The following is a 17,532-nucleotide window of genomic DNA, read 5'->3' as shown; positions in this document are numbered from 1 at the left end:
GCAAATTCAGTTCTTAAGCGGCAAAAACCTCAATTGTCTTTATGTTAAAAGTGATATAGTAAATGAAACTCTGACGTAGAATGAACATCAAAATACTGTGGTCAGTGGTTGAACAAAGTCCAAAGCGGAACAGAAAAAAAGAGTTCAAATAATCATAAATCATTCTACTCTCTCCTGAGGCTTTTGCTGAATAAGCATGAATTATTAATTCAATCACTCAATATGTTTTTCTTTTACTTTTGTGTGGTTCCACCACAGATGGTCATGTGATGTCAGCTATTTTTGAACAGTGCATCAGGAAACAAATCAGACCTTCACTTTTGCCATATTTTGTGATTTTAAAGCCTCATTACAAAATGGAATCAATTCACTTTTTCTTCCACGATATTTGACACCCAATACCCATAATGACAATGTTATTTATTAATTTATTCATTTATGTATTTATGACATTATTTTTGTTTATTTAGAATTTTTTAAAAAATTAAGAAATCACGTGAAAAAAAGTGGTTGAAGCAAGCCACTAAGCTCAAAATTTCCTGAGTCAGGGGAGGTGACCGAAAACCTGATGGTCACTTTGTCAGACTTCCAGTGGTCCTCTGTGGTTGGACTAGAACCTTCAGGAAGGGCGACCATCTCTGAAGCACGCCATCAATCAGGCCTTTATGGCAGAGTGGCCAGATGTATGCCACTCCTGAGTAAATGGCATATGTCAGCCCTTCTGAGGTTGGCCAAGAGGAGAGGAAAGACTCTGATGACAAAAAAGAATATTCTCTGGATGGATGGATGAATGGATGGATGGATGGATGGATAGAATTTATTTCTTTCCAATACCTTTTTAAAACCATCACAATATGTTTAATACCAACACGACTTTGAGCTGCAACTATGACAACATTTCAAACTGTTAGGGGTTATAATAAAGTTTCATTTTTTCACATGACTGTCTGAGTGGGTAATTGCAATGAAAGGAAAAAAATGTTTTTTCATTGTGTAGAAAGAGCACACACTTTTGCTGCGCTACACTCTCTTTCACAATCATTCTTATTGTTGATTCAACCTTGGCCTACAACTGTGCCATTACATTATATACAATATCAGATGTTTTTTAATTAAAGTTGCCAATATTATAGCTACTATTATAATCAACAGTAAGCTAAATCGTTAAATTAATCAACAATCCATAAAAATATTTATTTACGGACAGTACTCACTCTCACACACACACAAGCACGAACAACCTTAGCCACAAATATGGTATTTAATTTTCCTTAGGTACAACATAGGGCAGGTGTTTGGCAGTGAGATAAGTTAGAAACATTTCATGATTTTAGCATGTATTGTATTCTATATTTATTATTAATTATAGGTTCACATGTCCCAGGAATTTGGCACCAAAATATCTTGAAGTCACACAGTCAAGCTCTAAAAAACAAATGTGTACTACATCTGTTTTTTTTTTTTCTGTGAACGCGTATTGAGACTTTGATTGAACACGAGGGCAAACAATCCAGCTTTGCTGTCACTCGTAACTTGCTTCTTGAAGTATAGCGCTAAACCGAACTTGATTGCGTAGCTGCTCTTGTCCTTGCCGCACTCAAAGCTTTTTTTGCTATTTTGGAGTCATTAAACATATTGTGGAAGAACTATTTGGATGTGTATGAGTGGTGTTTGGTCGTTTTGAATCTTTGAATATAGTGTCCTACAACCAGATAGCAAAAAACACTTCCCCATGATTTTGTTTTGCCTCCATTACCAGGGAATATTACGTAGGCGCAAATTATTTTGACGTTTTTACCACGAACGTACACTGATAGATGTCATGGACCTGTTTTTTTTTAACGGTTGTTGGCATCCACATTAACGCTGCACACTACGATATACTGTGGGACATAGGTGCTCCTCACACATAATTTATATGATGAAAGTAATTACGTGATTTTCAGGGAATAGGCCTGCACTTAATCCAAATGGGAAGAAGTCTTACAGGTGGATAGCAGTTAGAAAATTTAATACCTTGTCAGATGGCATTTGCTACTTTTTAATACTTTTTAATGGCCTTATTTTTTGCTAATTTCATTTACTACCTTTTAATACCTTTCAGAACCCTGCAGATACCCTGGAAAATATGCTGTAATCAAGGGAAAGTGCAATGACAAGACGTAATTTAGTTGAAATGATTCCAATTTCAGATTCAATTACTGCCTCTGTATATTAGAATGAGTTAGTGGGATGGCAGCACAAGTGAGTAATGAAAGTATCCATCATTAATTAATTCAAAATTGAATTCCCCTTATCAATGTGCAATGCCAGACTCTGAGATGGCAAAGTCAACTTGGTACATCAGTGATGACGCCCTCTCAAAGCCATACATATTTTTGATTTGAAAAACTCTTTATACATAGGGTGATGAAAGCATCAAAATGTATCAGGAATATGTAAACATGATGATGAAAATGTCAAATTGAAAATGTCATCTGATAGTGTTTCAGTGCAAAGAGAATAAATAAAAAAAAGAAAACACCTACTTGAGTATGACACAACCAGTTCCGGTAGGTGGCGCCGTCCAAAAAACCTGTATCCTGGTGCGTCTGCGAGGTGTGCTCTCCGTCACTGCAGGGGGACAGTTGCTCATGAATTGTGTGTCCTCTTCATCAATGATCTAAAAAAAAAAAAAACACACACAAAAGAAAAACACAAATGGGTTTTTGTTTATGCACCCGAAAGTATTTTCATGTGATCTGATTGTTTAGAAGTTGTTACTCGCCTTGCCATCTGTCACTCTGCCGGTAACCTCCCACCACACTGTGAGTCGCAACCGCACCCATTCATCACGTCAATCACCTGTATCTGCCTCTGCTCATCAGCCACACACCCATCACTTCCCTGTTGGTTAGTCCCAGTATGCTACCCATCCGTGCTCTTCCTCTGTGTCTTGTTCTTGTTGCCTCCCAGTTGCCGACTTCTTTCCGTGATCTGACCTACCAAGCCTGAACGCCGCCCACCCTGACCAAGGGCCCGTCCAACGACCAAGCCCGAACGCTCCCAGCTCTGACAGAAAGCCCGATCATTGACCACGAGTCCGTCTTGCCCATTGAGCTCCATGCCCGATCCCCTCATTCCTCGGATAAACAGTGTGTCGCATTTGGTCGCCTGTCTGTTTTTCCGACAGAAGTTGAGGCACATACCCCTTATGATGATGAATATAAATGGTTTGGACCGCATATCCGGCAGTAAGTCGGATTCGTTCCCAGTAAGGGTTGGACACTGCCAATGCTGCCCTCTGTACCCAATTCTGTTCATAACTTTTATGGACAGAATTTCTAGGCGCAGCCGAGGCGTTGAAGGTGTCCGGTTTGATGACCTCAGCATTGCATCTCTGCTTTTTGCAGATGTGGTGCTGTTGGCTTCTTGAAGCCGTGACCTCCAGCTCTCACTGGAGCGGTTCGCAGGCGAGATGAAAGTCGGCACCTCCAAATCCGAGACCGTGGTCCTCAGTCAGAAAAGGGTGGATGAGATCCTGCCACAAGTAGAGGAGTTCAAGTATCTTGGGGTCTTGTTCACGAGTGAGGGCAGGATGGAGTGTGAGATCGTTTATCCGTTATTACGGATTATCTAGATAGTTAAAGTATGCTGGATGTTTTTCCATTCAGTAAGGGCAGAGAGAAGCTGGCACTTGAATAGGGAATGTGACAGTAAATTCATGTGTAGATTTTTAAGTTGCTATGTGAGGTCTTGTGTATTCAAGAGATTTGTTTCCAAGTCCAACACACACAGCGTCACACACAAAGAAGCAAAGCACACACACAGACTGACACAAGCATTTACCCTCTGACCTTGTTGCCACAATTCTCCATTTGCTCAAATCATTCAAATGCCCACAAAGGATACCAAAAGTATTATGTCACTGTAAGCTTTCTCTTCTTCTTTCTTTTTCCATGCAAACACCACCCAAAACTAACAGCTCCCCTCTGTATCACACAAATAGACATGCACATACAAATTCACAATGTGCAGTCTGAAAACCCACGTTCAGGCAAATATAACATGGTCCTGGATTTCAGTATTGACCTCCCTCTGCCTCTCTATTCAATGCTTTGCTTTACTTTGTGTCACTAAGCCTGAAGCTGTGTCAGTCAAAAGCAGGCACAAACAAGGGGCTAAAAGGCAATTCGAAGAGAGAGACAAAGCAAGCCGAGGAGCGTGAAGACGGACAAGGAAGAGTTGCAGGCAGCATCGGAGTGAGAAAAACACACGAGGAGACAAAAAACTGGAAATAAAGAAAAACAAAAGCAAGCGTTCTGACAAAAAGTGAAATGAAAGATAAAGATATACAATGATTTGGTGTTATGTTGTTCATAGGGAATTTAATTCTGAAGTGTACTCTTGTGGCAAAGCTGTGTGACTTTGTCACATGCAGACTACTTACTTTCGGAAGATCAAATAAGCATCAAGGGCAGACAGAGGAAAAATATAATTTTTCAAATTCTACAGCATTAGCAGACCTAATGAAAAAGCTGACAGAGCTAAATATGACTCTATAACCATGTAACTCTATAACCTTAACTCCTTATTTTACAGTATTTCTACAAGACTTCGTGGAGGGCTGAAACGGGCTAAGCAAGAAAGCACAACTTTTTTGTTGACGTAATCGTACTAGGTTTGCCTCTTTTTATGTGACGATAAGACATTTTCAAGATACACCTGTTCTGCGTTGTCTGAAAACACGATAATGCAGGGCAGACACTGAAAGTGGTGTTTTCACACTTCTACTCAGTGTATGAGGCAATTGCCTGCCACATAAAAGTCAAAGCAAACAATTGAAGTACTCATACAATATGGACCACTAGAGAGCCAAAGGCATGACATGATATTGCTCTCACAGATTGTCATTGCTGCTTCATTTAAGCCTTGGGTGTGCCAGCTTACTTACATCTTCTGAAATGAGTACTCAGCGAAGCACAAGCCAGGAATTGAAGATTTGAATCCATGCAGTGGGTAGTAGGATGGTTGCTATACTTAGCGTGGGTTCAATTCCCAGTCAATGCCCAATTCACAATTGTGTTGTGATTGACAAGCATTCAATCTCGGGTGAAATCCACTTCTATTCTACCTCTGCTGAGACAAACTCCATTTTCCTCTGTAACACCCAGCAGGATAAGCAGCATAACAAAAATATATGCTCGATGCATGTAGCCAAGGTTCCTACAGAAATAGGCTTCTGAAAAAAAATAGCTTCGAACATGAATGAAAAACAAATTAAAATGTCAAGTTAAAAGTGGACCCCCACAGTCATGAACATATTTTGTTGTGGCAGTCACAAAATGAATATCAAGGGGCAATGACATACCACTTCGGCCGAACCCCTGAAGCCGACTCACCGAACCCCTAGGGTTCGATCGAACCCAGGTTAAGAACCACTGACTTAAACCCCGCGATCCCGTCACTTCCCTGTCAGTCTGTCCCGTGATACCACTCGCTAGCTCACTGTGCACTGTCCTTCTGACTTCCGTTGCCGACCTTGTCCGTTCACTGACCCGTCTCGCCTTGCTCGCCGCCCGTCCTAACCACCTACCCGTTTATGACCACGTTCTGACTGTCCTGACTCTCCGCTTGTCCCTGACCACGATCACCGCAAGCGCCACACCCTGCTACGCGCTTGCTTTGCTGCTCTCTCTACCAGATCGACTTCTGTCCATCTACACTCCAGTGCGCCATGGAGAGTGTTCTGCTGCGAAGCTGCTGATTCCAGTCGACACCCAAGCCTCGAGCAGGTCCTCGCTTTGTTCCAGGTATAGCTCCAGCCCTCCAACTGCCCTTCCTTAATCCTCAATAAAGTCTGTGTCGCTCTGGACTTGGCTTCTCAGTCCGATCTGCCACACGGACATGCTAACCAGTGCCAAATTGTATCGCCCCTAAATCATTATTATATGATGGTAGAGTGAAAGTATGCCTTATGGTGCAGAAAATACGGTAAATGGAAAATACATTGAGTGAGCATATTGCAAAAGCTTACAAGGGAGTTGTCAGAACAGAACAGTCTAGTTTTGTCAAAACTAACCAGAAATTCAATTTGAATATGCAATCAACTTGTAAATAAGTTGGGCATAAAGCTGGGTAAAGTGTTCCACATCATCAGACAGATACATAAGTGTGACAGACTGAAGCTCAGACAGAAAAGGAGATGCAGATTGAAAAAGAAATGGGGGAGGTGTGGGAGACTGGCAAAGAAGCGTTTGTTTTCACTGCAGAGCCTGGCATGTCTGTGTGTGTCCACGGTTTGTCTATCTCAATCTCTCTCAGTCTCTCGCTCTCTGTTGAGACGGTAAACACAGAGGCTTCAGAGTGCCTGCACAAGCAAACTCAGACCTTGTTCAAACACAAGCGCAAACAAACACACACACACACACACATCTACACCGTCACACACAAAGAAGCGAAGCTGGAGGCAAAACAAGATTCCAACACACACCCAAGATATCAGGAGAAAACAGATAAGAATGATAGGGTGCACAAGGGGTGTTCTTGTGTGGCTACTATAGATGTAAGCACAATGCATCTTCACAATCAAATGAAAAGCAGTGATGTAGGGTTGAAATGGAGTGCATGGTAAAAACTAATCAATTATTGAATTGGTAACTTTCCAAAGTAAGAGCACAGGAAGAGATGTGCACAGATTGAAATGTCACGCTGACACACTTAAGGATGAGCTGACTTTTAAAACTAACAAAGTCTCGATGAAGACCTCGGGGCACTGGCATTTTGCCTTGAGCTTTCCATCAATCAAAGCTCTGCGTTTAGTGCAAAATTCCATGAGGAAATCCGGGCTTACCACAAGGTACCAAGTGGCTAAAATAGAATTGCATTACCGAAAGACTTGAAAATAATTTTTTTTAGTAAAACTGGATTAAAATGTCATTAGTTTTTGCCGACTAGACTGGACTAGACTAGACTAGACTAGACTAGACTAGACTAGACTAGACTAGACTGGACTGGACTGGACTGGACTGGACTGGACTGGACTGGACTGGACTGGACTGGACTGGACTGGACTGGACTGGACTAGACTGGACTAGACTGGACTAGACTGGACTAGACTGGACTAGACTGGACTAGACTAGACTAGACTAGACTAGACTAGACTAGACTAGACTAGACTAGACTAGACTAGACTAGACTAGACTAGACTAGACTAGACTAGACTAGACTAGACTGGACTAGACTGAATTGCAGAGGTGGCAAAACCAGGTTCAGAAAATCAAACAGGTGAATGAGCTCCTTTAACTGCTGCAAAACTACGTCATAATAACCCATGTTTTTCTTTGGGTCCCACGCCATTTCCTGATAGTTAAGCATTTAGTTTATTTCATCTGTTATAAGTTTCCTTCAATTTATGTTAACACATACACAGCAGTTTCCAGTTCCTCTTGCATGGGGAACAGTTAGGGCGCCCACATGTAGGCATGCGAAGAATCTGAAAGAGGCGTATAAAGAGTGCTGCACCACTTGAGCTGGGGTAGTGGGGATGGTGCCTTGCTCAGAGGTACTATGACTGCTGCCCAAAAGCAGACAAGCATCTCTCCAATAGCTACTTGCCATTTTTACATTTTTTTGTCCATATTGGGACTTAAACCTGTGTCCTCCAACTCCTCCTCTCCTTACAGACTGTTCTGTGGAGCCCTCCCCTCCTTCGCATCTTCATGTTCATTTTGTTTAGTGTGAGTCAGCAGCACACACCTGCCACCATTTAAAATGCCTCTGATTAACCCCAAGTAAAGTTCAGATGTTCTTCAAGGCTTTTCCGGACATATTTTCTTAGCAGAAGCCTGGAGGTTTTTTTATTCACTCTGTAGTGAGAGTTGCTCAGATTCAGAATGCTCTCCACTTTCACTAAGGCCCGTTTCAGCTGAAGAACACCTCATTAGCTCGGTTGTTTGAGCCAAAAACTTTACTTTTTAAATTATGCAGACTGTGGGTCATCAAAATGTACTGAAATGCTTTATCTTAGTTAAATTTTTAATATTGCAAAAACCTGGCATTTGAACAGGAGTGAGTATATTTTATATTCATTGTGTACTGTAAACTTGATGCTACGATAACAGGCAAACAAATATGGAAAAAATGAGCCTCACACCAATCGTCCTCTAATAAATATTTAATACTCAGATCGGTGCAGAGCAGGATAATATTTATGTAAACCCTAAGCATCTGACCCATGCATGTTAAATTCAGTACAGTGAAAACAACAGAGTTGTTCACTAATGAATAAGCATTACCCCATCCTCCATCTTGACAATATAAAAACAAAGAGAGGTGCGTGACTGAGAATTAGAAACATTATTGTGTGCTTGTTGTTTGGGTGCTTAGTGAGAAAATAATTACTTTCAGATCACATTTGGGCGTGATTATCTTTCTTATCAGCTCAACATCTTTCCAAGCCTGCACACAGCCAACACAGCCTAGTCCTCAAAGACCTCAAAGTTCCATTTAGCTTACGTAATTGCCTTGATGTGAAACCTTTATAATGATTACATTTGTTTATCCCCCACTAAACAAGGAGCCTTGATGATTTGTGCTTGATAATACATCAGGTCTCCCCAAATCCAAATGTGCGGCATTTGTCTGCCTAAGAAATAACATGTTGTTGTCCCGAGAAAAAATATGTGATACTTGGTGGCTACCTGGTGCCCCGGGGGACTCCAGGTCGGCGACTTCTACTTTAAACATTGCACAACAATGCGGCTACCACTTATTTCTGGAAGTATTTAATCAGTTTCAAATGCAGACAAAACTATAATTGCACAATAGAACATGCTTGATGGGCTCGCCAATATGTATTCAACACATTACAAAGCCAGTATGTCAACTTTAATTTTGCTCAAGCTCATCCCACGGTTCATCTATTCTCGTTCTCCCCCGAGACTGAGGTGTTTGCTATGCACATCCACGCAGACAGTGGTAAGAAGGAGACAAAAGGCCTGACATATTTGCGTTTAGAAATGTTTCAAAAGGACTGGAGCGTGGGCAGTAGAGTGACAGAGTGGTTTAGTTCTGCTGCCTTATACGTACGTAGTTCTGGGTCTGATTAGCCCGTCATCCACGACATGGTTTAGCCAGGGTTCCTGTACCTGTACTTGCTTTTGGTACATTTCCACGTTCAAAAACATCGACAATCTCTCAGACTGCTTCTAAATATGCTAACATAACCACCACTGATCATATATGAGTTTGTCATCACATCGTCCTTGCAGAGTTTTAGCATAAGTGTATAAAGATTTGAGGATAGACGGCTATGAATAATAATAACTTACATTAACTTATACCCTAACTGTTAATTTTCTGAACACCATTTTGTTTTCTAACAATGATCTGTTTCTCTTAAATAAAACAGATCATTATAGTCTACTTGGAGTTAGAATCTAGCTCGGCTGACTACTTGGTGATCCTAAAATGCAAATAATAAAAAAAAAAATGCAGTTTGATTTCATCTTATGTGACTGAAACTGCAGTACCTTCTTGTTAAGGACGACATTGCCCACAATTGCATTGATTAGGAAAAAAATATTCTTTATAAGGTCATTTCAAATCAAAGAAATTTTAGTGATAAAGAATAATACATTTAATCACAAACACAGGACGTGAATAAAACAGTCAATAACAAGTTATCCAATATGTTTACCCTGTAGCAGTGATCCCATCCATCTTCTGTAAATCTGTAATTTCCTTATGACAATAAATTAAAAATTATTGACAAGATTTAAAGGTTCCTCCCATCGCAAATGTCAATAAAGAATCATCAAGTAATTTTCCATTGACTCAAAACTTGCACTGGTCTACAAATATCAAGTCTGGTAGATGGTGCTTAATTTAATGAAGAAATAGAAGGCATTAACAAAAGCCACTTCATATTCAACTTGAGCCGTACAGTGTGCAAAACAAGACAGAAGGCACAACAGGGAAGGGAGCCTTTGGTTTCCAAGTTGCTGGCACCAAAAAAGAAGCCCTTTGCCCAGTTTGTTTGGAGTGTTGTTATGGCCAGCATGCAGAAACACAACCACAGATGTGTGTTCCTGTTTACACTACAAGGGAGGTAATTGAAGCGGCTCAGCAGCTCTCAACCTTTCAGCGGGAGCTGTGTTGCTACTTGGGAAAATATCTCACATCTCTCACCTCTGCCCACTGAATCTCCCTTTATTTATCTTTTTGTTCAACATAACCTCCTCTCTATCAGCTTCCCCCACTCCTTCGCTTCCGTCTTCCACTAGAACTAATAATATCTGTTGTTCATCCAGAAGAACGCCTTACAGAGTGACACTGCACTAAATGCTCAATAACATTTTAGTTTCTTCCCTAAATGCAAATTGCAAATTTTAGGCACACTCCCAGAGTCATGCAAGTTCATCCAATCATAAGTTCAAATTCAAATTGCAGAGATTCTCTTCCTATCTCTCACCTGGAACTGGCCGGTGTAGTCGTCATCTGTGGTACCCTCCCGGCCCTCCTTCAGTGCAATGAGGGTAAAACCTCTGAAATATGCAGGGCTGGTTGCCAAGAGGATCACTGTTGGGAGGAGGGAGAGTGTGTATTAACACCTTGGACACACTGAGCAGTAGAGGCTTTACTACATTGACACTTTGAGGATCACCCTGAATGATGCTGGCAGCAAAGCAGCATTCCTGTCAGCATCAGCATGATGTGGAAGAGTGAGCACTGTAAATAGGGACTTAGTATCCCACTATGGAAATAAGGACACCTAACAGCAGATGAGAATGCAGTTATATCACAATGTGAGTGTGTTTGTTTAGTCTGAGCACTAGTTTAAGGAAAAACAGAAAAGTTTTTTTTTTACTATATTATATGTAAAAGCTGCAAAAGCTGCACAGGGCAAAATAATTCCGAGGCATATTTTATATTTATTTCTCGTTTGGAGTTTGAGACCGCAAAAATGATCCATTCATGGAGATATGAGACACTGCAATTCCCTCACTTCATGCTCAACTAATAATTTGAAGCTTGAGAAACAAACTGTTTAGGTCATTTTTTTTCTAATTGCCACTACACTGGGGTGAAGATCTGTCGCACCATGCAGCTAAGCCTTCCAGCATTTTCTTTTAAAATATTGCAAACTTATTTTCTCAGGCCCTATTTAGCCCCAGGAGGGGGGTAAAAAAGCTTTAGCCCTCTTTGCTAAGGGCTAAATGTTGAAGACATCTTGGAGCAGGATGTTTTGAAGGTTGAATCCATTGAGGCTGAATAATTGGAACCAGATATTTGACTGGTCTCCTGTTGTGTGCGCGCTGCATGTGTCCATCCACTTGCTGGCAGGAAGAGGTGAGGAAGCTAATATAGGTCAACATTTGGAACACTAAGTAGACAACTCTCCACGCTGGAGCCTGACGGATTTTAATGAGTTACTTGGGAGAATTTGACACCAATTACAGTATAACACTGTATACAGTAATCCCTGACCACCACCGCCATAAGTCAAATCTGTAATATAGAAAAACCCAATTTAAACACACCCTATAATTGATTTTATGGCAATTATGGCACTTTTAAATTTTATCTAAACACACTTTTAAAATAAGTCCAACACATTCAAAGGAGACGTCAACCCAAAAATTTTGCTTACAATATATGTTGTATGCTCCCCGACTAGTCTAAACACAGCATTCTGACTATTATTGCGTTTGTGGAATATGAGTTAAGCAGCAAAATCCACCCATTTTTATCCATCTCAGGGGGCGGCGGTTTTGCTACTTGCTGTCAACCGAAAATGAGAAACATCCCAACCCAACCAGCGGAATCTCAGGAGAGTGGAAAAAGTGCAGGGTTGGATTGTATCTTATAACCGGAGCTATACCACATTGGTGAAGACATGCACGGCTCTGAAACTGTAAAAGTGGCCATTAAGGATTAGGTTATCGCTGAAAAAATCTACATGGGTATGACATCAGGTATTAAAAATGTACCCGTCATACATTATGTCATGTCTCTTATGTTTTAGCTTGCAAATGCTTCCGAGCAGAACAGCTTGACTGCCATTAGAAGCACACACAACTGGTGAGTTGGTCTTTAAGATTTCCACACTTTCCTTAAAAGATATGGATATGGAGCACGTGTGCATTCTTGTGAAATAGAGGACTCTATCCAAAGCAGGTTAAGTAAGTGAATCAGATGCATCAGAGGGACACTTAACATATTTTATTTGTTTTATGCACTTATCTGAGGCTGGGTCGCATGAGCAACAGCTCTTGCAAGGAAGCCCGGTTTTCCCTCGCCCTGGTTATTTTTTCCAGCTTTTTCCATGGGATCCAAAGGCATTCCTAGGCCAGCCAGGAGACATAGTCTCTTCAGTGTGTCCTGGGTCAGCCCCGGAGTTTCCTGCCAGTGATGCTTAAACCACCTTATATGGCTCCTCTCAAAACGAAAGAGAACATGAGTCCCTCGCGGATGACCGAGTTTCTCACCCTATCTCTTAGAGAAAACCTGGACACCCTGAGGAGGAAACTTAGTTCGGCCGCTTGTATCTTGATGTTAAAATACAAGGAAAAGATCAAATAAACAGAATGACTGTGGAGTCAGTGCATAAAATATAAGATAAAAATGTTCACTGATGGATTTTATTCATACTCATTTTCTTTAGGCTTGTTCACATTAGGGTCACGGATGAGATGCTGTGTGTATCCCAGCTGACTCTGGGCAAGAGGAGGGAGGGGTACACCCAAGACTGGCCACCAGCCAATCAGAAAGCACATGTAGACAAATCACCATTCCCACATATTCACACCTATGGGAAAATTGGAGTCTTCAATTGACAATTTTGGAACGTGAGAAGTCTGAATACCAGAATAAAATTCAAGCAAGCATGAAGAGAACATGCAAACTTAACACAGGGATGCCTAACCCAAAACCTTCACCCTGAGACAGCCGTGTTTGACACTCTACTACCTATATGACACAAGCCACTTATAAACAGAACCCCAGAATTTATGCAAACATTTAAGACACGATTAAAGACACATTTTTATGCTATGGCCTTTAATTAACCTATGTTGGCCGATTCAGCTGGAGTTTGTGTCCTCTGCCCCCCACCCCCTGTCTGGATTTCTTGTCGATTCGGGATGAGGGATCTGAGGCAAATTACCACCCTCGAAGACACTGCCATAACAATTGAGGGCACCTTCCTGCAGCTTTTCACTTTGAATATTTGAATACTTTTTCTTTGGATTGTTTTACATTATGTGTTCTGTGTGCCTTCTTTGCAGCCTGGTCATCCTGGAAGGGGGATCCTCCCATCTGTGGTCTCTTCTCAAGGTTTCTCATTTTTCCCCAGTAGGGGTTTTTGAGCATTTCCTTGCCCTCATAGGAGTTAAGATCCAAGGATGTTGAGAATAATTGTCAATTTTGCAAATGTGAAGCCCTTTGAGACTTGTCTGTGATTTAGGGCTGTATAAATAAACTTGACTCAAATCGATGTTGATGGACAGTAGGCTAGTACATATTATTTTAATATGTTGGAAAAAATGGCTAGCCATAATGAAATTGAGCATCTGTTTATGAAGATGAAAAATAATTTATATTTATAAATTTATATAAAAAAAATCAATATCACCATACATTAAGTTGTAAAAGCGCTTGCATTGTTATGTTGTCTATAGTTAAAAAAAAAAAATCATAACAGTTCCTTACACCTCTTTGAAAGTGCGTCTACACCTTTTACCTCTGTAAGTGCTGCCAGGCTGGTAGGCTTCTGGATCTCCTTCCATTCTGAGACGGAACTCATGGTACCCATCACGCCGGGTCCCCTGGGTCTGTGCCCGTAAGATCCGCCCGCAGTACCCGTCCGCTCTCCCTCCAGCGGGTTCCTCCACGAAAGCGATCGCGTTGCACACAAAACTCGACAGCAAATAATACTGCAAAAGCAACAGCAACATTGCCATGTCGATGCCTGGAGTCCGCTGAGGACTACACAGTGGTCGTTTTTTTTTTTTTTTTATCAAGTCAAAGAAAAAGTCGTAAAGCCTCTTTTTCGGCAGAAACTTTCACGCAGCACCTCAGCGGTTTGTCAGTAGCAGTGAAGGTGACGAAAAGGGGATGTCTCCATGTGGGAGCGCGCTTCGGCGAGGAGAGCGATAAAAAGAGCTCTGCTAATCCCGGATCGGGAAAGGTGTCTGGAAGGAAGGAAGAGGGGGGGGCAAAAACTGACAATAAGGGAGCGAGCGCACAATGCTTTCTCCTTAGGGGCTGAGTCTCCTCCCTCCCTTCCAACACGCACGCACAAACAGCGCACTCACACACGCGATGCTCTTGCAGCTGTTCTTATGAACTCTGAGGACTCTTGTGTCCAAAATCCTTCCCGATAGTCGTTTGCTGTCCTCTCAATGTTATTTTTTTGGGGCCCGTCACATATTCGAATAATAAAATTAAGCGCACTTTCATCAAAATATCCTGAGAAAAATATCCAACTGTTCAAAGAGCGCACAATATATTTTTTATTCTAAGTAAAAAATGAACAGAAGTCGAATCTTGAGCTCTTGTGATAAAAAAAAGAAAGATCAACAAAGCTTCCAATTTCCTTTCTATGCTGTGACAGCTAAAGATTTATTAAAGATCATCGTGTCCTTACACCAGCAGGTGGTGCAAGAGTATCTTCACGCTTTAAGAGTCTCCGGATCTGTTTTGTACTGTCTCATCACAGCACCTCTTCTCTTCCCTCACCTCAAGATTTAGGACGTAGTAAAAAAGTCAAAGGGGATTATGGAAATGCAGGATTTTACCTCTTATCTTTGCTGCGGAGCTTGGTGTGCGTTGCAGAAAGTTTAGTTGAAGGACAGTTTTCACTGCTATCTTCCTTTTTGATGTTTGGCACATCTATTCATAATAAGAACAATAATAAAACATGCCAAACTTTTACTGACTTAGTTTGAGCGTTGTCAGCAATATTTTACAATAAAAACAAAAGAACTTTCTTGTATTTTTGACTTTGTTCTGCACATATGTTGGGGAGTGTGTCTAAACATGCACAGGAAAGTAATTGAAACAAGTTGCGGTCTAGAGCCGGAGACTGTTAAACTAAACAGTCCTGACATGTCTCGAACTGTGTGATGAAGCCCATCTGGAAGGACTCTTGCGCAATAAACGGGTGCATGAAGAAGGTCTGGTGCATACCCTTGACCGAGGTGCGTCGTCAACGATTCAGTCACTTTTCAGTCAGACTAAGTTAAATTCAAATGCTGCATTTGAAAAGGATTGAGGATTACCCGAAATGTGTTGCTTCAAAACCAAAGTTCTAGTTTGATCACTGGGGTCGAGTTAACCTCGCTAAACTTGAATGACACTTAAAATATTTCCTGAAATGTTGATAGATTGTAGGGTAGTTGAACCTGAGTAGATGGCATGGTGGAAAAGTAATCACATTTATCTTTGTTTGTTTCAAGTGATGTTTGCCTCAGGCTCCTCATAGTTGAATGAACCAAACCTGGCCCGCTGCACAGTATAATAGCTGTGAGCGAGCGAGCTTAAATAATACTTTGATGAAGGTAGTAAAGCTCCGATGTTGGCAGCTTGTGTCAAAGTGTTCAATGGAATAAAATGAAAATCACACTGACGTTAGTTTGTTGAAATTATTTCCTCTGATGGATGACTGCATTTCTAATTCTCACTTTGCAATTCTACTCATGCATGAACATCTTGACTTGTTGATATTGTAATTACTATTGACTGAAGACATTTCTCATCTTGCCTTTTTCCCCAAGAGAAAACAGCTTCTTTTTTCTCTTTTAATGGATTCAGCTTACTCAATGTGACTACTTAAGCTTAGCAATTATTTTTCCCTTTCTAAAATTAATGGCAGTCAATAAGTGCTAGATAAAAGGTAGAAGAGAGAGACAGTAAATAACCTACTGTAAAAATGTTTTTAAAAATTGTCTTAATTGCGAAAAGAAGAATTCCATTTCACAGTTCTAACAGAGCAATAAGGAATTAGTCGTCTTTTGAATGGTTTCGTCTTGACGTGAAAATTATGTGGCTTAAAAAAAGTCTTTGTGAATTTTATTCTGTTTATTAGTTGATATGTTCAAAGAAAAAAATAATAGTAATGTTTTTTCTTGCAAGCTGTTTTTATTTGAAGAAGCATCATTAAATACCTACAAATAATAAATACTTGGCAGCATAACAACTGGAACCAAAACGGTGGTATCGTGACAACCCGACTGCAATGTATGATTTCCCGTAATGCCACTGCAAACCATAAAAATCATAAAATTCATGAATAAACAGTGTATACTGTCTTAACATTTGAACATAGTGCTTTAATGTAGGCCAAATGCTAAAAAATACAAATAATGTATATAAATTTTACTTGTGTATCAGCAAGTCAATATCCTATAGCATTACAGTGAAAAAAAAATGCCAAATGGAAATCATGCATAATAATAATGAATAATAAACAAAGTTAATGTACTTAATTTATGAATGTAGTCAATACCCTTCGGCATTTAGAGAAACATGCTCAGTTTTTAGCATTAACTAACAGATACAGATGAATGCATGAAAAAAGAAAGTGTTATGTCGTGCATGTTGTTGGGGAACTACCACCAAAGAGGCCGTGTGTTGATTCCGTATAGTTAGTTGAAATTTCCAGTATTAAAAACCTAAATACAACATGATCAAAGCAGATATCGGCATTATTGCAGTCTCCATTGAGTAAAAATCACTCATTTTTATCACTGGGAAATTTTACAGCATTGCTCCGGAATGAACGGATGCATGCTCATGCTTACGCAGTGTTCACTGGTTGTAAAGCTGCAGAAGGCAGCACGAAGCTGTCACCATAAAGTAAGCCCATCAAATTTAATTCCGAGAATGTGGGTAACCATGTGCATGTGTAGTGATCTGAGTCTGACGGAGTGCACGTTTGCGAATGCACTCGGCATATGTATAGTATTCTACTGCAGTTGTGTCCTGAGTGAAAATCATGGAGGACTTTGGTTTTGCTTGATTTGAATGAATACATTTGCATGATTAGCCGGCAGTACACTTTGGTTCAGCTCTCCAGAGAATGCAGTGTTCCCTATTGTTTGTCTGTACGTCATGCAGTGTATAGCAGATTATTGCGGGGACATTACTTTTTACTGTTTGCATTGCTTGTTTATGAATAAAGTCCTCATACATTGTTGAATGTCTCTGAGTTGCTGTAACTTGTTTGTCAGTCAACAGTAAAGTACAATAATACAACTAGAAGAAAATAAAGTCTCTCAATAAAGGCAGTTTCTTTTCTTCTACATACTCATTTACCATCACTGGAGCGGTGATTTGCAGGTCATGTAAAAAATGGATTCATCAGCAAATTATGAGAAAATAAAACTCTCTTACAAGGAAAACAAGTGCAAAGTACAAAGCTTGCAATCCGACTTGTCAAAGGTAATGAATCATTTGGGACAAATAACCCGAACATAAAAGACCACCCATTCATGCGTTACTAATGCTCACCACAAAATGTTCACCAAAATGGTCAGTCATATTTAACAC

The 17,532-nt window shown here is 40.5% G+C and overlaps 1 protein-coding gene across 1 annotated transcript in view; it reads right to left on the bottom strand.

Moving 5' to 3' along the window:
- The window catches only part of spon1b (spondin 1b), a 44,912-nt gene extending 30,697 nt beyond the window's left edge, over positions 1–14,215 (bottom strand). Inside the window, exons 1-3 of the mRNA XM_088379200.1 lie at positions 13,724–14,215; positions 10,454–10,560; positions 2,529–2,662 (exon numbers count right to left, since the gene is read on the bottom strand). Of these exons, the coding sequence (XP_088235326.1) occupies positions 2,529–2,662; positions 10,454–10,560; positions 13,724–13,943 (461 nt within the window). The 5' untranslated portion in view covers positions 13,944–14,215. The remainder of the gene's footprint in view (positions 1–2,528; positions 2,663–10,453; positions 10,561–13,723) is intronic.
- Positions 14,216–17,532: the final 3,317 nt, after the last annotated feature.

This window comes from Syngnathus floridae, chromosome 6 (assembly GCF_059516105.1).
Source record: "Syngnathus floridae isolate MCC-2025c chromosome 6, RoL_Sflo_1.0, whole genome shotgun sequence".
In the NCBI taxonomy this organism is placed as follows: domain Eukaryota; kingdom Metazoa; phylum Chordata; class Actinopteri; order Syngnathiformes; family Syngnathidae; genus Syngnathus; species Syngnathus floridae.
The sequence above is the reverse complement of the archived record's forward strand: the minus strand, read 5'-3'. Positions and strand labels throughout refer to the sequence as shown.